The sequence below is a fragment of the Physeter macrocephalus genome, chromosome 20 (genome assembly GCF_002837175.3).
Source record: "Physeter macrocephalus isolate SW-GA chromosome 20, ASM283717v5, whole genome shotgun sequence".
NCBI classification, from domain to species: Eukaryota; Metazoa; Chordata; class Mammalia; order Artiodactyla; family Physeteridae; genus Physeter; species Physeter macrocephalus.
Window position 1 is genome coordinate 79,441,822 of NC_041233.1, and position 21,965 is coordinate 79,463,786.

The window sequence follows — 21,965 nt, forward strand, 5'->3', positions numbered from 1 at the left end:
CCTTTTGTTGTTGTTGTTGTGCATGTCTTATGGTGTCACTGGTGACCTGTCTAAACCCCCGGGTTCCCTACCACCCCTCCAGGGATGTGTTGTCTGTGGGATCAGTTCCTTCAAGGCGGCTGATGGGGGAGAAGAGTCAGCTGAGTGACAGCAGCAAACCCTAGGTGGTTTCTTTTGTCATTGAGTCCCCAGGGAATTTTACATGCTAACTTAGGGCACTCAGGTAAGGACTGGATGCTGTATCTAGCTCGTAGAAAAATCTACATGGTTGTCTAAAAGTGAATTACACTGATTTGCTCAAGACACTGACAGTGTAACTCCTTCACACTGTTTTGGACATAGGTGACTACCTCGTTCATTTAGACTTTTGAGGGTCTTAAGAGGAGGGCTGTCGGTATAATTAACCTTTCTCTGCTGAATAATTTTTAACTACTTGCTTTACAGAGAATATGTTGAGATGAGTAATCAGTTTTCACTTTTACAGCTGTAATCAGTTACACATAGAATTTTTGATACTAAAGGTTAGTAAAAGGTCACTAAAGATGACTAAAACCTGATCCTTACATGTTGGGGAAAAAGAAAGAGTATATTTTTATAATTCTAATGGAATAGACAAAACTTGGATTATTGGTTTGGGGAATTTTCAAGGAGAATTTTGAGGTCTGTTAAGTCATTTTTTTTTCTCACGTTTAATTTACTCTATTAAAACATATTTCCTTACATCAGAATAACATCGCCTAAAGTATTATCCAAGGAGATCCTTTCTGTCTTCTTCCTCCCGCCCCATCAGTCACTGTAAATACTAGGAACAGAGCACTAAGTATTAGACAAAAGCTAATTTCCTTCACATCAGTTCATGCTGGTAAAGAACTTAATATGCTCAAGTGGTGGTGATCGAAAGCAGGCCTGCAAAGGCCACTTCCACTAAGAGATAATCACTAAATGACAAAGGCAGCAAAGATTCCACTCCAAGTGGGCTCTGGACAGGCTAGACCTGGCCCCGGTTCTGCATACAAATGCAATTACCTCTCTTAACAATAAGACTTCATTAGTTTCGAGGCGTCCAGTTCTGGTGGCTGTCCTGATGGCAGCTCCTTTTTTGCAATACTCTGGAGTCAGTGACATTTCCATGCACATTTTTGTCTGGAATCTTTGCAGCCTTCTATTTTGTGTTCTTATTGGCGATGCAATGAACTTCTATTGATGATTTGAGAAAATGCAAACCATTAATTCTGTGAATTCCTTGTTCCATCTCATAATATTAGGGTATTTTTCTCGTCTTTCCTGAAACCCTCCAATCATTTTGGAAAGGACCTTGTGGAATTTGGGAGCTTCCTTGCTGAACAGTTAAAGATTTCGATGCACTGGAAAGTTCCCCAGCTGCTGTAAAGCTACATGCTTATGTGCCGGCAGCAAGGCGTCCCCTTTCATCCTTGGAAATCCTCTGGCTGTCTCTCCCCTAATCCTTCTGGTTGTTTCCAACCCTCTAGCCTGGGGGGTGGGGGAGGTGTTCTACAGAACACATCTAAACCCTCCCCAATGTGGCACCCCCCCAGGATGGTCCTCTCTCCTCTGCGTCAGCTGTCCCCAGGTGGAACACCCTGGTTGCCTTCATCTCCCTGTGCTCTGCCTTTCTTCAGTGTGTCTGTGGCTCACACCTTCGGTACAGAAGGTTCCCTGTTGTCAATCACTCTGTTGTTACAAGGTCTTACGGTAGGGGTTCTACGGGGTTGTCTCTTCAGCCAGATCACCAATTCCTCCCGCCTCCCGGCGTGTGGGACCATGCCCCCCATCTCCTAGGAGTTCCATGACAAATGCTGGCTGAGGAGCTGCACAGAAGCACCACATGGAAGGGACTCGGGTACTTTATCAAAACAGTTGTTCGAAATTTTGTCTATCCTTGACCGTCCATGGATCCTATCAAAAGATGAAAATACAACATAGACAACAGGGCATCCTGCAAACTCCCTCCCTCTGGGGTGTGGAAAACAAAGCGATAGGCAGACGGGCAGTGTTGCCTTCCCTTCGGGGGCCAAGTCCACTCACGGATTCACTGTATAATTAATTATTAGTGTCACTTGAGGCTGGCTGCGGGTGGCCCTGACGATACAGAAAGGACGCAGGTGCGGGCAGTGTCCTCCTGAAGGGGACAGGTGTTTTAGGACTTAGAACTAATGGTAGGAATTCTCATACTTTACAGGAAGATTTAAATTCTGGTAAAGATTCTACTTAATTATTCTGAATCATCATTATCATTATTTTTCAAAGCTCGCTTTCATTCCCCGAAGCCTTTGAACTGAGGTTAGCACAGGCTATCCTCATAAAAATGCACAAATCTGAATTCAAGCCATTTGGTTGTGGTATTATTTTACGAATTAACCACTTCAGTAAAGCGGGGAAATGGTATGTTGCATTGTTCCTTTTTGAAACAAAATCTGAACAAAGGATGAATCATCAGTTAGCGTGACTCATCAGATTAGTCTGACAAGAGACCTACTGAGATAGGGTGGATACAAAGGATTTCAACTGCTTATGAGCAAAGATTATATTAGTACTTTATCCTTCAAACATTTTCTGAAATAATTACAGCCTATTTTGACAGGAAATATGGATGATAAGCCAGAAAAGTTTTACTACAGGAAACTAAAACTTGTATCTCTTGTTATCTTGTTTCACGCTGAGATGGTCTTAAATTAGAATTTCACAATTGGTGCAGATCAAAATGGAAAGAATGTCATTTTAGGAAACAAAAACTGTAGCCATGTCAACCACCTCCAAATTCCCAGTGATGGAAGACATCACGTTTGATGCTTGGGTTTCAGTGTCTAGGAAGCAGGGCAGTCCATTGCCCAAGGATGGTTGTTTCGGCTCTTTGTAAATCGATTTGCCAATACGGGAATGGATGTTATTTGGTTGAGAAATGCCCTGTGAATGCCCAAACTTTGGTCTCCACGTAGACTTTCTTCGGAAGTTCTCAGATCCATTCCTTTCATAATTGTAGATCACTGACTCACGGGATTTCAGAGCTAGAAAGGACCTACCTGATCCCTTCCTTCAATCATGCGGGACTTGGAGATCTGATGGACACCCCTCTAAAGACAGAGAATGGCAGCTCAGCCCTAACCTCTGGGGCGCCCCCTATCTGAGCATCAGTCCCAGGCAGGCTGATTTTCACAACCTTTTGTTTGTGGTCCTGGAGGCCCTTTTCCCATGAAATCGCTTCAAGATCTTTTGTCCCTTTGATATTTTTTTTTCCATGACAGACTTATTTTTTTTTTTTACAGAGAAGTATGTACTGCCACCCACGGCAAAGGCACCCATTTATTCAAGGGCTTGCGTTGCTAGAACCACAGGCAGCCGTGTCTTGGACACGGCCCCCTTTGCATGTCCCTAGGCCAAGTGTTACTGGCAACATGGTGGATTCTTACACCGCTCGGAGAGGGTACTTGGGTTTTGGGTGAAAAGTAGTGTGTAAATATGCAAGACGGGTGGGATCAAATTCATTGACCTCCAGGGCTCTCTGCCTGCCAGCAAACAGGTGTGACAAATGGCAACATGTGGAAACTGGCAGCTCTGATGGCCCCTCGTGTTCGCCCAGGCTCTGGGACAACCACAGGCCTTTGGCATTTTAAAATGTCTTTATTTTGAAACTCCTTCAACCTATTCAGTTCTGAGGTGCTGCGGGCATCCTCTGGGAAAGACCCAGAAGAGTGGCAGAGGTGGTGGTACAGGGACTCTTGGAACATTCCTGAAGTCTAGGGTGCAGGCCCTGGTACCTGAGAGCCTGGGTGCAGAGCCAGGCGTAGCACCGACTGCAGGCACTCCGAGCTTGAACTCATCCTCTTCTGATGGGATCGTCTCTGCAGAGGTGTTTGAAGGAATCGATGGAGGATTTGTTGCAACGTCCTCCGTGAAAAGAGATGCACTTAAATCATAAATAAAGCCTTTGCAATTTGGACACTCCCTCTGGCTCACCTCTGAGATGCTCTGGCTGCCCATCTGCACTGCCACAGGGTCACCTGGACAGGTGTTTTCTTCTGCCCATGGCCTGTTGTGTTCTGAATGCTTTTCTATCAAAGAAACCTCTTTCCTTCGTGAAGCATTTGACACCGGAGGATTGAATCACAGGGCTGACTGTACACTGAGAAATCATCTGGGTGAATTCTCCCTTGCTCTACACTCCCCATTCTTTTTTGGCAAAAGGGAAACCCCAAGGGAAATTACCTATCTGGAGGTATCAACAACTGCCAGCCACCACTCTCTTGTAACCAGTCTTTGGTTTTCTGATGGGATTATAAAAGCTCCCTGCACCGAGGTGCTGGATTAGCCACCACCACCGTGCCCCCCGTGATGGAACTGCCGCCCACGCGGGGCTGGATGCTCCTGGCAGACAGGCTCCTCTGTTGTTGACCCCTGACCCTCTGTCCTCACGTCTCCAGCTGGGTGCTCACCAAGGGGATGCTGGGTTTGGATCTGTTTATGCCATTTGCACTGACCGTTGAAATGATGTGATTTATTTGCGTGTTACATAAGCCAATGAGATATACTGGAGGCAAGAGAGAATTAGTTCTGTGGGTTAGATGTTTTGGACGGAGGAGCGTGCTACAAAGTACTGAGTGTGACAAAGGGAGGGGCAAATCGGCGTCTAGAAGGACCCTGAAATCAGGTTCTGTCACAAGATGGTGTTCTACCTCAGGAAAATGGGTGTGCTTCGTGGCAGATACCTTGCAAGTCCAGTGGGGGTGACCACGGGCACAGAAGACATCTGGGCCTCACCTCAAAAGATTTGGCATAACTTAAAATCATGTACCTTGGAAGACAATCATATGATTCAAATCCAAATAACATGCTTAACGTTTATGATTTCTCCTCTGACTGGGGTTCCAATTAGTGAACCAGAAGTGAGCTTCCTCTCCTCTTATCTGTAGCGCCCAGAAAACTCTTGCTGATGTCAATAACCAATGTCAGGGCTTCCCTGGTGGCGCAGTGGTTGCGCGTCCGCCTGCCGATGCAGGGGAACCGGGTTCGCGCCCCGGTCCGGGAGGATCCCGCGTGCCGCGGAGCGGCTGGGCCCGTGAGCCGTGGCCGCTGGGCCTGCGCGTCCGGAGCCCGCGCTCCGCAACGGGAGGGGCCACAGCAGTGAGAGGCCCGCGTACCGCAAAAAAAAAAAAAAAATAACCAATGTCAAGGGTAACTGTTAAATTTTAACAGTTATAATTTTAAATGATATCCTATCTAAAGTGATAGGAAAAGTGGGAAACAGAATTTGACGAATATATATGCTCGACCTGGTAATGACATAGAGACCTCTGTGTGAATTCATAGCGGGAAGGCTGCTTTTTGGCGCAGTGGGAGTCCAGCTGAAGTGTTACTATTAAGCCTTGCGAGTAACTTCTCTTTGCAGCAGATGTTGGAGTGTTGGGAAACTTTTGTTGGGGTTATCACTCTGACGGGGGGATTTTGAAACACGTTCCCGAAAGAGCGATCTAAAACTCCACTCCTTCTCTAGTACCGCCTCTCGCGGGATGCTCTGTTCGCTTAGAGGGAGGGCTCCCTTACTGTGGGGTGGCGCGGCTGTAGAGGCCCCCACTGCACACGGTTCCTGAAGACGCACGGTCCCTGCAGTCACATCTTGGATGACAAGGTCTCTACGAAGAGACGCGCATTTCCCCAGTTTGCAGAAGATGAGCCAAGTGGTCGCGATGACTCAATCCCTCTACCTGGTGAGTGAGTCTCACTAAATGTTGTCAAGTTCTTGCGGTGCCGGAACTCCCAGTCCTCGTGATAAAGGGGCCAGTGGCCTGCGTGCTGGGATTCACACAGATCGCTGGGTGAGCCGTGTCTAAACAGTAACCACTCAAGGCTAACTCCTGTCCTTCAGGGACTGTGAAATCACTTTTAAGATCACTTTTTTTTTTTTTATGTAAGTTACTTCTGGATTTAGAGCTAAATGTATGTAAATTACTTCCATTTACATCGGAGAGCGTCCTAATAAATTCTTCTTTCAGTCACCAACGAAATGTTAAGTGGGTTTACCCCATCAAGCTCACTCTTGGCAACTTCTTTGGAAATCTGTGTTCACTTCGGCTCTGTAGCATTGGAGACTGGAGGAGTTTCAGCTCCCAGAGTAGCAAAAGCTAAATGGTGAGGATATTTATGCCAGGAGCTCTCAGCTCTTCATTTCTTTTCCTAATTGACTGGTTTAGCGAAAGCATTTTTTTTCTTTGGAAGCATTTTATTTTGTCACTTAACGTCCCTTCCCTGTTGATTCAAAATCGTTTCCCATAATATGGGTGTAGTCAAAAGATTCCCACCGACCAGACTTCTCCGATAAGTCTGTATTTGGAGTGCTTGGCGTTTCTTGCCCGGGCGCTTGATCTTCACCTCCTTGTTAATAGTGGAGAGCGATCAGGCATCTTGGCCTGCTGGGCCGGGGCTGCTGCAGGGGACCCGGGTCCCTCTGGGTAGCCAGGAGGCCTTAGCAGTTTGTGTGCCTTTTACTAGATCGTAACCAGGCCGTGGTTCCTGCACGGCAGGCTTTCTCGGTCTTGGCACAGTTGACGGTTTGGACGGGCTGACTCTTTGTCGTGGAGGGCCGTCCTAGGTGTTATAGGACTTTAGCAGCATCCCTGGCCTCTACCTAGTAGATGCGGTAGCACCTCTCCGGTTGTGACAGCCGAAAGCATCTCCCTCCATCCTTGCCAAATGTGCCCTGGGAGGCAAAATCTCCCTGGGTTGAGAACCTCTGCGGGATGGACCTTGCCGCGGTGGTACCGGAGCTCGTGTCTACCCTGTGGTTTCTTCTGCTGCAACCACACCAGTCACCAGGTGACCCAACTCTACTTTTAAAGAACCTGGGGCCCAGTCTGGGATGCTCCATCTGGATTGGAGATGTGATGGGACCCAAGACTGTGTGGACTCGAGCTTTCTGCCATTGTTAAAGACATTTATACCCTCTGCCTGTGTATACCTTCTTGATAGGAGGGTGGTAACTTTGAAGATCTCTTTAGAAGGTGTTTTTTGGTTGAGATTGGGGTTCCTTTATACAGTTTCAGATATAAAACTGTGCAGCTTTTTTTTTGTTGCTGATAATTCGGCAAATCAAGTAAAATTGTTCCTCAGGCTTAATTTAAAAAAATGAACTAAATCATAACATCTCTCACTGCTCTCATCTGTTGCTCATGAAAATTACATTTCCAAAAAGAAAAAAAAAAAGACAGTAACCTCTCTGAAGGTCATGACCATGTCTTGAAATCCTAAATTACTGCCAAAAGCCTAACATGCTTTTTGCTTCTTGAAAGTTTCTGCTGTATTCTTGTCAATGTGAGTAATCTAAACGCACTTCAAATTGAAAAACAGGAAGACCAGCCATAGGGCTCTGGACAGGGGCTTATGTCCCAAGGGACATAAGTGCCACAACCCTGGCGATTCCCCAGGAAATAAACTGCACATTGGGTTTTTCTGTGGTATTCGTAGCACATACAGTGTGGTTTGCAGCCTTTGATCTATACCATCTGAAGGGCTTATATTTCACAGCCGTTCCGGAACACACAGTACAGTGTTCATGGCTATCGATTCTGAGGGAGCAAAGCCATCAAACTTACACCGATTTTGGAAACACTGCTAAGATACATTTGCAAGATATATGGGTTCAAGCGCTCCCTCATCCCGTGATTCTGTACGTGAGGTTGAGTATTTAGAAGCAGCCTAGAATTATGGTCAGGAAAGGTTCTTTACTTTTTGTCTGATATAATCACCCCAGCATGATCCCAGATGATTCTTGCATTCGTGGGTAAACATCATTTGTCACTCATAATAACAAAGTGGGAAGAGGAGAACGTTGACATACCTATAGATAATACATGCACTGTTCCTGCATGTGTCACAATTAGCTGTGTCTTGCCCAGTCCGATATGAAAGCCTACAAGATAAGAACAGGAGAGCATTACACGTGGTGGCTGCTGGCTGCTGGCTTTTCTAGAGCACACGGCTCCAATCAGATTCTTTCCCAATGCCATTGCTCATTATGGTAATGGAAATCGATCAGTGTGTTTCCCATTTTGTTCCTGCCTCTGCATTTATTGTATACAATCAATGCAACCTCTATAGCTGATATTTAAATTAAATCTAGCATGCGAACATAAACTACTGGATGAAGTAAGTAATCTGATTTTGTTACGAGCAAAGGGAATTTGGGATGTTTCAGTGCAACTTGATATTTATGGTGTTTAAAAGAAGCTTTGATGGGAAACCAACCCCAGATCTTCTGACTTGTTTCTGCCCCACCAGCCCTTGGCCTGCGAGAGGAGGGGTCTGCAGACTGGGGCCCTCAGGCGAATCCCACTCTGAGCCAGCAAGCTAAGATTGAATTTTACATTCATAAATGGTTGCTAAAGATTGAAAGAATAATAATATTTGGAACACGTGAAAACTAATGAAATTAAATTTTCAGTGTCCATAAAAAAAGCTTTAAGCTTTGATAATAAAGAATAGTGAAAATTTTTACATTAGTAGCTACAATACCCTTGGTCTGCAGATCCCAGGATACTCACTCTCTAGCTCTTTAGAGAAAAAAATTTGCTGACCTATGTGGTAGAGTATCGTGCTGCATTGTCAATGCCTTGTGACACCGTCCCTGGCTACATTCTCTGGTGAGTTCTGTCAGCCCTATGAGACTAGACATTTTTAGGAGGAGAGGTAGGGGTGCTGATTCTCTTCCCATTAACAGAAATAACCTTAGAGTATCTTTCGGAGTATATTCTGGAAGGTTGTATAGACTTAAAGGTTCGATCGGAGGATTTTCTTGACTCTTTCTCAGCCCAGTCACCCCAAGAAGCTAGTTTTGGGGAGTTTTCATAATGTTTTTCCTGTCACTTTGGCTGGCCTTCCCTCTCTGATATTTTTAACGTGCAGGCGTATTTTATTCTGAATATTACTTTGTGCTAAGGGACAAACATGATAACCAGGGTCTGTTAAGTTAGTGGCAGAAGGAGAGCTTCCATCTGAATTGGCTTATACGTACTTCGGGGGCAAATTTACGTTTGGAGAGTGACTCAGCATAATAATAGTGCTCAGAAGGTTTTCTGTCAACATGGAGAGTCGGTATTTTATCACCTTGCCTATGTAAACTTCTCTTGCATGCGTCATGGATTTTGAATTGAAATTAACTTTTGTTTTCCTCATTGTATTTGGTGTTGCGTAAACATTTGACCAAAGGATTTTCCTCTCCATGCCATGTTGTCGCAGTGAGCTTTGGTGAACTCGGCCTTGACCTCTGAGTTCTCTGCATTTCATTTATTAATCAAGTGACAATATTCTGTCCTAAAGTATCGCCAGTCAGTGCCTGTGGCCCACGATATTCGAGCCAGAATTGGAATCACCCTGTGGCTGCGTTTGTGTTGACCTCTGTCCCCCATATTGGACGCCTTTGGATGCCCACTTGGGGTCTTTTCCTCTCCCCCGAGCTTTGTCAGGAGGGCAGCAGTGAAGAGCTTGTGCATCACACCTTCCTCTTTTCCTTAGGCCTTTCCTCCTGATGACGGGCCCCAAGGGTACATTCCTCCTGAACCTTCCTCCCTGGCTCCAGATTTGCTGAACCCATTACCAAGGGTCCTCTGTGTTAGACATTGACCTCCATTCTCCCATGCCTTATTATATATAAAAGGCCTTTCTCCATCCCACTGATTTTACTGGAGCTCTGTCCTAAGCTCATGTCTGACCATGGTCATTTTGTATGGTAAAATAAGCACGGGACTTGAGCACAAGTCCTGGCAATGACGTGTTTGCTGCAGGACGTGCTGTCCCGCTGTTAGGCTGGGCTGCAGACGAGGGACAGCCCCTCTGTGTGTTGCATTGGTGTGTGTTAAGCACCAGCCAGGGAAGAGGATACGTAATAGTTTTCTGTAGGCGCTAGTCACATTCTAAAGTTTAGGCTTTTCAAAGAAGACAGACGAAACCAAGGGCATGTCCTAACCTTTATTTGAGGGGCACGCTTACTGGGCTCTAAGGAAAATCCTACTTCCATGCTTGCAGAACTTTCCTGCTCGAGACCTCAGGAAGAATCTGCATCCGTTCTCATCGACACCAACACCCCTTCCTTGCCCAGGAGCGTGGAGTTCCCAAGCGTCTCACTTACATCAGAGCCTCGAGTCCTCGAATTAATTACGCTACCTCATTTTACAGAGGAGAATATAGCAACACTTCAGGTCTGGGATCTCATTATTCTTAGACCCCAGGCTTCTGACGCTCCGTGATGCCCTGCTCGAGCCTTGGGACCTGTGTTCTGCACTTTGTATAATTGCCATCTTGGGATAGTCAGTGAGTCCAGCACTGGCAGGACAAAGGCTTCAGGCACCTAAAACGCACAAGAGGACTCTCTTCCAGGACCTTGGGGTTCTTCAGTTATAAACTGCTCTTTTTAAAGCCCTTTCTGAACAGACTATTCTTACCACTTGGTAAAAAAACACACATTTTTTCCCTGTTATAATTAGTAAGCAAATAATGATTAAGTGCTATTAGGTGTCAGACATTATTCTGGCTACTGAGGAGAGATTTTGGAATAAGATTGTGTCCTTGTCCTCGAAGCTTACAGCAGAGTGGGAGAGCCAGACGGGCAACACATGAACGCATGAATGAATGGCTTTGGATACGGCTCGTTGTTAAGGAAATGTTGTACGGGTGGCTTTGGCTGACCCCCGCCCCGAGGACCCTGCATTTGGAATGAGACCTGGGTGATAATGAAAGAGCAGTTAGTCATCTCCAGGTCTAGAGACGAGTTTTGCAAACAAAAGGGCCATCAGTTGTGAACATCATAATGGGAATGATGTTGGCGTGTTTGCAGGACAGATAAAAGGGCCAGTGTGGCTAGAATAGCTGGAGCGCACGAGAGAGGCGGGAGGTGAGAACAGATCGTATAAAATAGGAAACTCTTTGGACATTGTTGTACATTTAATGGGAAGCCACCGTAGAGGTTTATTTATACGTGGATGACAGAATGACATGGAACCTACTTCCTAACCTTTACTCTCACTCCTCCCTTTCTATCACATCATTTGCATTCAGTTTCTTTTTTTCCCCTTCCTTTATTTGTAGCCCAACCTAACTCACACAGTCCTGAGACACAGTATGGTTCGGCTGATGTCTGTTAATGAGAATCAAGTGAGTCATAATATCTGCTTCATAGAGAGACATATCTGTGTGTGGTCCCCCCTTTTTTAGCTAATTTAAATGAAAATTTGGTGGTCCGCCGTATTGCCACCATGTGTGAGAAGTGTTTTCAAGATCTCATTGCCACGAACTATTCTAGGGAAGACCCTTCAGGATGTTTCCATGGTTTTGTTAAGGACCTTTCTTTTTGAAAGGATTCAGATGTTTGGAGTCCAGAAAGGTAGTTCATAAAAACGGATGTCAGTGAGAGATTAGTTTGTGGATAAAAGTTAAAGTGTTGTCCTTGTGTCATATGGTTAAGTCACAGGCTGCCTCCAGTAGCTGTTGTTAATCAAGGTATGTCCACTACAGTTTTATTAAGCATGAGGGTGTTCTTAGTAGAGGGCTCAAACTGGGTAACCCATTGTGCTTATTGCTTTGATAATCCGTCTAATTGTCCGTGGGACTTACAAGATGTAGGGTTTGGCTTCGCTGATGATTTTATGGTCACATTAATAATTGTGTTGCAGAATCTGAATGAGTGTGTTCTCCAAATACAGACAAAACAGATAAGTCCTTTCTACAGGACAGGGAACACAAAGTGCCATTACGGAATGTCCCTATTTTTTCCTTCTCGCTTGGAAACAAGTCATAAAACCAATACTTGGAATGATTCTCTTTCTGGATTGCCATTGCCAAAAAGAGAAGCAGTCCAGAAACTCTGAACTGCTGGAGCAGATGCTTCTCCAGTGACAGTAGGGCTAGAGGTCTTTTGTGATTAGAAGTTTGGAGAAGAGAGAGCTTAGATTATTGATGTCAAAGCCACAGAGGGAGAACATCTTGATCAAAAATTATAAACTTTCTGCCTCGCACATTAATTGCTACCTTTATAAAACTCTCTTCTCTTTTGTTCTGAGGAACCTATACCTTCTATAGGTTTATAACCCCACGCCTGTCACAATGCCTGGTACACGCTGGGTGTCTGGTTAATATTAATTTGTAACCAAATAATACAGTCAGTCTCTGTGTTCTCATATTGAAGTCCAGTAACAGACAAATCTAACGAAAACAGTTCTAACTGAAAAGTTCTGGTTCTCACTTTCTAGCGTAAACCTCTTTGGGTCCCAGTGATACAGGCATGCTCACTGCAGACATGGGTTTTTTACTGCACTGATCTTTGCAGCACTTGCTGTGTATCATCTCACTACAGCTAGTTGCCATTTGTCAATGTTCTGGACTCAACAGCGTATATTACTATGGTGGGGGGACGTGGGGGAGTGGAAAGCGTAGCGTGCGGCACCACGAGTCCCAGGTGCCGTTTTTCCTGCTCCATTGACCCTCTTGACGCCCATCCCTCCAGATCACGGTTCCAACCCAGGGGCCGTTTCTGGGATCCTGACCCTCCCCTTCCTTGATGCCCTTTGGACACCGATTGGTCAGGGTGGGCTTTATCGAAAGGTAAAGGAGACTAGACTTCAGTTATGCAATTAACAGGGATGTAAAGAGAATGGACTTTGTGGAAAGCACGTGGAGGGATTGTTGTTCTTGATTTGTTAAAGCAGGAGGTTTTGCTCAAGCTAATTTTACAAGGTAGTTTCGGTGGAGTCCAGTATGAGAGTCATTTCCACTTCCGCTTTGTAGTGAAACAAGATTTCTTCAGAAGACCTTGCTGTGCTTTAAAGAAAGTAAAATGAGTGTCCTTTATAGAAGACAGCATGGAACTCTAGTTGGGGCACCCCCATTCAAAGAAAACATCAGATCCTCCTTTCTTGTTTAACTCAGAGTGTGGTTCACCAGTTTCTCTAGCTACCTTTGGCTTCTGAGGACATCTGCTCCAATTCTTTGGTTGTCATTATCAAAAATTCCCGAAGGTAAAAATATACTTTTGTCCACTTGGATAAAATAGAATAGACAGCACTGGTGACAGTTCTGGGTCTGCAATTCTTCAGTTAGTCCTCTTGTAGATCAGCCACAAAAGGGGCAAAATGAGGAATGGGATTTTAAAAACAGAAACAAAGACGGGAAGGCAAAGGGCAGAGCTGGTGTGGCGGTTTTCGCCACAAAGCCTTAGGAGTGATCAGCGAAGGAGGATGTCTGCCCGCTTCAGCCTGAGCTGGACCACAGGTGTGTCCTGGGAGGCGGGGATGGAGAGCCGGGGACAGGGGGGGACAGGCGGCATCTGCTTTTCCATGAACGCACCACAGGGAGATCTAAGATAGCAGGGCCCTGGGTGGTAGGAGAGGGCGCTGCAAAATATCACAGAAAGGTCACCGGAAGCTTTCTTCCTGGCTCCATGTCCAGGTGGCTCAGTGTCTCTGAGATCTTGAAGATGGGGCCTGAGAGTGGAGACCGACAACTCTGTGTCTCCACTCCAGCCCCAGCGGATAAAGATTGTTCGGTGGAAAGGTCAGGAAAGGGAAGAACGTGTCTCTTACTGTGCCTGCTCTCAAAAGCAAAGTCTGACAAAGTTACAAGCAGCTCAGAGAAGTGTGGTCGGCAAGTGGAAAGAATTCTGTGGTATTGAATTGTAATCCCTGGTACTGGATTACTGAATTGGCTTTAATATGCTGTTTCTCTTGCCACATCTCACAACACTGTTTTCGCCAGAAGATCTTAAATTGCCCATGGGAAAAAAAAAAAAAAAAATCTCTTCTCACGTTCCCTGGGGAACTGTGGATGGAGTGTTTGGTTTTAGATTTCGGAAGAGCATTCTCCCGTCAACCAGCATCACCAGTGTGTAAGCATATGCACCTGGAGGGGCCCCTCCTCCACTTCCACTTCGGGACATAGAGCAGGGCGCACGGCACAGGACACACAGCGCAAGTGACCCCAGTGCTAATTTGTGGGTCTTTTAAATGACACGGTGATTTTCAGCAAGTTTAGAGCTCTTAGCATGTAAGCAAAAGATGTGTTTGGGTAATGTTAAAATCAGGGCGTGATCCTTTAATTGGGGTCTTCGAAACACTCGTTACACAGGGTATTGAGTCACTTTGAATTAACTCAAAGGTATGTGTTAGGCCCTCTGCCCAGACGTTGTTTGCTGCAACAAAGAGAATGGCAGGGTCTCTGCTCTCAGTGATCATTTTATGCCCTTGTTTAATTTATTCTCCTGATTTTGATCTTTCTTGTTCTTTCAGCCTTCTCACTTCATCTTCTCACTTTTTTTTTTTTTTCCATCCGCATTCTAGGCCAGGTTTGTGCTCCAGCTGTGCCTTCTTGATAACTGAGCCATCATTTATGTCAGCGTCTTAAAGGGCTTTTCCACTTAATAGTCTCAAAGTGATATTAATTAGAGGCATAAAGTGATACCACTACTTTTGGTGGGGGAAATTAAATTTCAAAAGTAGTCAGACTCAGCTGTTTTCAGTGACCGTCTCCTGTGTTTTAAGCCCACCTCTGGCAGTAGTTTTGGCTTGTTCCTAAGTCTAATTGCTCGTTAGGAATTTGCCGGATTATGCCCCGCAACTGTAGTTTAGTTCCTATATCAGCTGTTTAGTGGCTAAAGTGAAAGTAGACTTTCCCCATATAACCGTGGAAACTCAACTATATCTGTTTTATCAACTTGAGCTATTAAATGCCAGGATTTGGGGGACATCCAATTTAAGTTTGTTAAAAAAATATGATGCCAGTTTTCTTAACAAACGCCAGGAACACCCATTGGTCAATAAAAGGCAGTACTGGCTTTCACTGGTGATGGTCTGACCGGGTCCCTTTTTCCCAGTAGCTGAGGGGGGAGCCGTTTTGCAGCCAGTGGCAGACTTGCTGTGTTAGTCTGAGCAATTCTTTGTTCGTTAGTGGCCTGGAATCCCCAAGCTGACCAAGCAGTGTGTTTGTTTTAAAAAGTGAGGTTGCAGTTCGAGAACACAGACTAACACTGACCCCGGATCTTTTCACCAGCCCTGCTTTGCCCCGCCTTAGGGATGGCTAAGTGGGCTGCTTGTTGTGAAGCCTTTTTAGAATTCTGCACCGTCACTTGCGCTTCAGGTGCCCTTTGGCCAGCTCTCAATGACTTTCCTCCGCCAGCATTTGGTATCGTCATGGCGTGCTTTGCCTTTTTCTTTGTTTGCCGAGCCAGCATCTGGCTTGCCGGTCACGGGAGAGGTGGAAAGGCTTTGGATGCACGGAATGATGAATGAAAGAGCAAATGAAAAATAAAGTTATTTGGGAAGGTAACTTTGTCTCAGTTGATCTATGAGGGTTGGTTTGATCTCTGTTTCAGTGGAATTTGGCAGCTCTTGACATTTAAAGAAAGCTTTAAAAGACTCACTTCCATGTTTTCTGTTTATTACCCTGAATGTGGTAGAGAAGTGCCTGCACTAGTTTCTGGGTTATAATCGCTGCATTGTTTGTACGTAGGGAATTTTAGCCAGCAATCATTAATTCTCTAGGACCCTGGTTTCTCTCTTCTCCCGCTCTTCTGCCTGTAGATGTGAGGTCGGGCAGTAAGGCCGTTCTCATTAACTACTGGTTTCCTCTGTTTTGAGTTTTGTCTTCTGGACTTCTTTTTGGAGGAAAGGGCTCTCATTGAGATTGAAGGACATCAGATTCTTCTTTCCACACACACTCATGCGATCCTCCTGAATTTGAATGTGTACGTTCCAGGTGTCGCTTGCATAAAATAAGAGTTGTTCTGGTTGGAACCTTCAAGGGAGACCCATTTTTGGAGTCCTGTGTGAGAAGAAATGATCGCTCTACAAACTTGACCGTTCGATTTCGCAGCATTCTCTGTTGAGTCAATACAGCTGAAAGAACCTGAGGGCTAATAGCCTGGGAACTCCAACACCATCTGTGATTTTGGCTTGTTGGAAATTGTGCAGAGGTCCAAACAGATTACTTAGAAGTGATGTTTTAGAGCACAGCCCAATCATAGCTTGAGCTGCATCTTTCTTCTTCCCATTAGGGTTACCCTTACTTAATTTTTTCCACTAGAGGGTGAAGTTCTCAAAATTGTACATGCACCATTCTCCCAGAGCCAAGAATTGAGATGTGGACCCTTGAAGAACGAGCTCTCTGTGTAACCCCGTGTGAGCTTATGAAACACATCGGGATGATTTTCCGTAATCCTGGTTATTTCTGTGTAGTGTTCTGATTACAGACTTTCAAGCACTTTGCTATGAATTAGCCAAAGGAACCAACTGGCTTTCACTATGTTTGCGTGTTCGGTCCACGGGATGGTTCCTGTTTGCCAGCTTTGTGCTTGGCCCTTTGCTGGGGAGCAGTTGCTTGGATGAATAAAACACAGACCTTGCCCTCACGACACTTGAAAATCTAGAGGACATTTGTCTCCAAGATGAAGGAATTGCTTCTAAGTTGCCGGAGTAAGTTGTGTAACTTTAAAAAGCGGCACTCCTTCCGTGGGGCGGCTTCTGTGCTCGTTCCCACCAGCAGCCTTGGTCTGGACCAGCTCCTCTGTTCCCTCATAGGCTGCCCAGCATGGCTTCTGGCAAATTCCCAGCACCCTGCTGTGGCTCTTTTCCAGATCATTCCACGGTGGATGCTGATGATGTCCAGGAGAGGGGTCTTTCTCCTGTGTGGCTGAGAGCATACTGGTGGCCGTGGTCCTGTGTGGCTGAGAGCATACTGGTGGCCGTGGACACAGCTTCAGCCATCTTCCCAATCCCAGCACGTAGTTTGGTACCTTCTGGAGGGCAGGGCTGGAGCTGTGCTTCGTAAACGCCGGCTTCTGTCGTGACTGATAGAAAGTCAGCACTCTACCTCTCTTCTCTGCTTTAAACTTACCACCATGGAAGATGCCATAAATTTGAGTTATGATTTTGCTCTTTAGTCTGTCTCTCCTACTAGAATGTCGGCACCCCGAGGGCAGGGGTCTTGTCTGTTTGTTCCCTGATGGACGTTTAGTGCTCACATTGGGGTCTGAAGTGTGGCGAGTACTCAAGAAATATTTTTGAATAATGAACGAGTGAATGAATGAGTGAGTGAATGAATGAATGAAGAATCTGCCTGAGTGTTCTGCTGGATTAACTGATACCCACCCGCAGGGTGGTCCGTTCTGTGATGCTCCCAGCTGGATCAGGTGAAAACGTCTGTCTAAAAGTATTACCCTGATACCATCTTAAGTTTCCCCACACAAGTGGGAAAGGTCAGTCATCCTCTGCCTCCCACACCCAGTTATTAAAATAAATGGCTTAGTCTGCACCTCAGCCGGCTCCCCTCCTCACCCCAGGAGATGTCATTTCTTTATCCCAGAAGGAATCCTGGTGAACACGTTTCAGTGGCCAACACCATGTATAATGAACTCGGTGGTTTTCTTTAGACGCTGTTGACAAATGAACTTTTATCAGCCCAGCCCCCCAACAAATGTGGTGACTCGATTATTCTGGGGAGGCTCTGGCTGTTAGGGAAGCTTTTAATGCTTGTTTTCATCACAGAGAATTAAAGGGAAACTACAGTGGTGGGGAGTGAAGGCCGCGCAGCGTCTGGTCCCCGGGGGCTTTTTGGCAGGAGCTGCCCGCCTCTCCTCCAGCATGGCGTCTCCTTGTCTGTGCCTCTCCCTGGGCCCTGCCCCAGCTCTCTGCTTCCTTGCCTTTACACAGAACCATGCGTGATGAGGAAGAGGGAATGTCTTCTTCTTATTGCATAGTCATTATTACTCCTGTCAGAAATACGTGGAGATTTGAACAGAGACAGACACGGAGCTGAACACATTTGTTAGGGCAGGACTTTTTCTTTAGCGCTTCCTGATCCGATTTCCATGATATAAAATCATAATATGTAAAAATCGGGGCAGATAGTAATTATTATTTGGCATGTAGAACTGCCCAGTTATATTACAAATAGGGCAGAGCTTCCAGTTTCTTTCATACATTCCTGAAATCAAGGAGACGCCAAGTTGCAAAATGATGACAATAATGACAAAAAAGTTACAGGCCCCAGGGCGCACCAGGAGTAGCTATGAATAAAGGAAACAACTTTTTAGGGCTGAGCTGAAGCTGAGTTGATTAACTTGTTTCCTGAAGGAGAGATAAAGCTAAAGCTATAGTTTATTGAAAATTAATGAAAATGAATTTTGGTGGCATTGCTAACAAAACTAGAAGGAAAACAGGAATGTGAGTATACTCTATGAAAACAAATTTTCCTGCTGGGCTTCCATTTTCTTCAGCTGTAGTATTGTCACCACGTACCATCTTACAGCGGTTTTAATTTGAAAGCATTAATGATGTGCGTTGGGCAGTGGTTCCGATGGTAAATAACCACAGAGCTTTTATCTTTGATGTATAATTTCTTTTGATGTATTTTGTTTAGGGCACGTTAGGTCACAATTTTAAATCAGACTTCCTCTCCGTGAAGCTTCTGTGCTTTGTTTCAGAAGCTTGACATTGCACTCGTTTTTTAAACAAATGCTTCAGAGCTCTTGTAGCTGAAGATTAAAATCTTCAAATTTTGGTGTCAGCAAGTATAAAATTCTTGATGTCCAATTATGAGACTTTTATCTGGGGAGCCAGTCTAGTGCTGTAACCAATGAGATACTGACAAAAAAAATCTGACTCCATTTTGGGTCAAAATAGGCCCAGTTTTAGACCTTCTTGATCTAGAGGAACTCATTTTTCTTAAGTGTCCGTTCAGATCTGGCTTTTAAAACACAAGTTGGCTTGTTTTTATGGTGCATTAAAAACTTTGCTTCAGCGTTTGCTCACATGAATGTGGACATACATTTGATTAAGGTAGAGCTCGGGTGGCACTTGGTGGTCACTGGACGAGCCACTTAGGTGACAGGCGGTACGTGAAAGCTTTGAAGTGGTTTCCCTGGGAAGGTTGCTCATGGATGGCTCCTGGTCTCTGGACTTCCATGTCAACGGCTTTGATTTTTCTGAAACTACCTCACAGAGGGGATTCCTCTTACTGATTAGGAATCCTTAAAAACATAATTTATTACCGGGATCTCTTCCAAGGTGCTGTCTGCTCCCTCCAGCGTTAAAATTGTGCTTTCTCCAGAACATAAATTCACGGGGACCTTACCAGGTCTGGGTGTAGGAGCCTCTTGATCCCTTCAGGTAAAAGGAAGAACCCAGAATTGGCAGGAGCAACAGAAATGTCTGCTTTTCAAAGCTGTGCAGACATCGAGGTTTCCCATTTTCAGAGGAGGGAGAGGATACTGCTGGGGCCTGATGGGTCCAGATGTGAGTTTTGTCTTTACTGTTTCTCACCAGTCTTGACCTTGGGGATGTTACTTAACTACCCAAGCTTTAGTTTCCTGGTGGAAGCAATTCCTACCCTGCAGTGTTATTTTGGGGATTAGATCAGACAATGCAGAAGGGCCACCGTACCGTAGGTGCTCACAATGGATGAGCTTGCTGGTGCCCTGCCCAGAGACACACATTTCACCGGAACTCTCCCCAGAGCCAATGGGAAATAGAGCTCAAGCCATTTTTGCGTAGCTTAGCAGAAATTGCATGGGGTTTAAAAAAAAAAAAAAAAAGAAGTATTTGAAAAGTAGAACTTGCATTTCATTACTCTCTTTTTTTAAACCCGAGTTCTGGGACACAAATCCATAAATTCCATAAACGTTCGTGTCATGCCTTGAATTGCTCATTTTATCTACGAATGGGGTGTCTGAATTGCCTGGTGGCTCAGTAGTGAGGCTCTTATTCACCTACCAACTTAAAAGGCTAGGGAGGTATTTGAAATCTCTTTTGGCATTTGCACAGGAAGATTATTTAAATTACATTTTCAAGTGTGTGTGATACCTGCATGAAGCCCAAAGCAAGAATTTGGAACCTGTTTTACATTCTCATAAATACATGTGCTTCATTTTTCATATTAAGGACGGAAAGGCTTATTATTGCTTAAAAACTTAAAAACAGTATTTACAACGTTATATAAATTTAAGCTATAGGAAAGACTCAGTGCAACCCTGTGTATTAAATGAAGAAAATGCTAGAAGAGAATATCATGTGTGCTTCTGTTTCAAAATCACAAAACACGGTAACTTGGACTTTAGAACTTGAATATTTTATCACAAATATATAAAAGCCATTAGTTATAAAAGAAAAAGAAAAAAAGGGGGGGTTTCCCTGAAGACTCTTCAAAGGGGATCGCAAGGCAGAAGGACAGCGGCCAGTTCCCGCATGGGTAGCAGTGGAAGAGATAAGGGATTGGCTGAAGCATCAGGAGGAGAAAGCAAGCCTAATCGTGGGGCCACTATGTGCATTTATTAACCGACACCCGTAGAAAGGGCTGCGTTGCCTTCTCTCTCTCTCTCTCTCTCTCTCTCTCTCTCTCTCTCTCTCTCTCAACTTCTGTATGTATTTACGGCAGTGGCTGAAATTACGACGTTCTTGGACGTCTCTGGAGGATTGGTTCTTAGATCGGAAAGGACCCTTGAGGTCCCTTGTCGCGTGTGGACTGTCCTCCTTTCATGTGGGAGCGTGGGGCTCAGAGGGGCGAGGTTAGGATGAGCGGGGAACAAAACCACGTTTCCTGACTCCACATCGGCTGCCTTGGCCGTAACACCAAATAACCTTGCCCCGTACACTTCTCTGAAAACAAGCACAAAGCTGGATGTCTCCATTCTGTAATCCTCAGCCCCTCCTAATCCTCGGAGATAAACGTGCCTTTTGAGTAAAGCGAGAACATCTCTCGGAAGGTGTTCACGCCTGCACCCTTGCATCACCTCCCTGCATTTCAGCACCTGGAAGGCTGCTTCTCGGTAACAAAGTAACTTGAAAGGAGTTAACTTTGCACACACAGTGTGCAAAGAGAGCCTGGTCCTCGGTATTTTATTTAATCTCCCAGGGAAGCCCAGGAGGGGCGGGTGTTCTTAGGTCTCTTTCACAGAGTCAGAAGCCTCTGGAGAAAGGCACTGGAGAGGTTAATAACCACCCCCCAGCACGTGTAGGACAGGGAGGGACGGGGCAAAGTGGCCAGCTCCGGGCCAGACCATTTGGCTGCAGAGCCCCGGTCATTCTCGGAAAATGGCAAAACCACGTGAACAGGAGGGAACCTCAGTCCTCTGGCTGGCATGTTTTAAAATGTTTGGGGTTGCAACAAATGGGCAGAGACACCAAAACTGATTTCTGAAGAACATGAGAAAATGAAGTGCTGACATTTCCGTCCCGTTCAAATAGGGAGCGTGAGGGACAGGGGTGCAGCTGGCAGGTGAGAACCTTTTCGTTTCTGAGCTTGATGCTGCGTGCTGCTCTCCCTTTTCGGCTCGCGCACCCTCTTTTCTGTGATGCGCTGTCGGGCCAGACACCTGGGAAGGCCGTGCTCACGTTCCAGAGACATCCACCAGGATGCCTGTCAAGACCTCAGGAGCACCCACCTCCCCTCTTTGACATTTGGCCATTCCAGCTAACCAGGTGGAAAACTTTGATCTCAATTAATTGGGTGGGTTTGGGCAAGAGTAACCCAGTCTCCTTCGAGAGGGTGCACAGCCCACCTGAGATGGGTTTGCCTAACTGCCTGGCTTCCCCCTGGGCTCCGGGACTCCGGGCCACTCCCTGGCTGCTGCAGTGATGCTTGATTTTCCTGTGGGTTCTTTCTGCTCTGTGACCTAAACAAATTAAATTGTCCCTTTACGCCTCCTCTGTAATTGCGACGCAGTGTTTCTTCTGTTTGGGCAGGTGGGTAATTAGAGGAAATTTGGAGAGGTTTCTCATCCCCTGACAGGTCCCTCTGAAGAGTGCCTGATGCTTGAGTGGTCTGTCGATGGAAGGACATAAGGTAAAGCAAGTATGTAACTTCTGTCCATCCAGCGTTAATATCTGGGAGAAAGCAAGTCACATCGTATAAATAGGTGTTGTGATGACCTCTTATTGCTGCTGGTGGGACAGTGAGACCTTTTCCCCGTCATGTATGTA

At 45.5% G+C, this 21,965-nt stretch overlaps 2 protein-coding genes across 2 annotated transcripts in view; one reads left to right on the top strand and one right to left on the bottom strand.

The window, feature by feature from the left end:
* The window catches only part of DOCK1 (dedicator of cytokinesis 1), a 495,771-nt gene that overhangs the window by 228,063 nt on the left and 245,743 nt on the right, over positions 1 to 21,965 (top strand). The window lies entirely within an intron of this gene.
* Positions 1 to 21,965, bottom strand: part of INSYN2A (inhibitory synaptic factor 2A) — a 59,918-nt gene that overhangs the window by 8,014 nt on the left and 29,939 nt on the right. Inside the window, exon 4 of the mRNA XM_055080980.1 lies at positions 7,850 to 7,921. Coding sequence (XP_054936955.1) covers positions 7,850 to 7,921 — 72 coding nt within the window. The remainder of the gene's footprint in view (positions 1 to 7,849; positions 7,922 to 21,965) is intronic.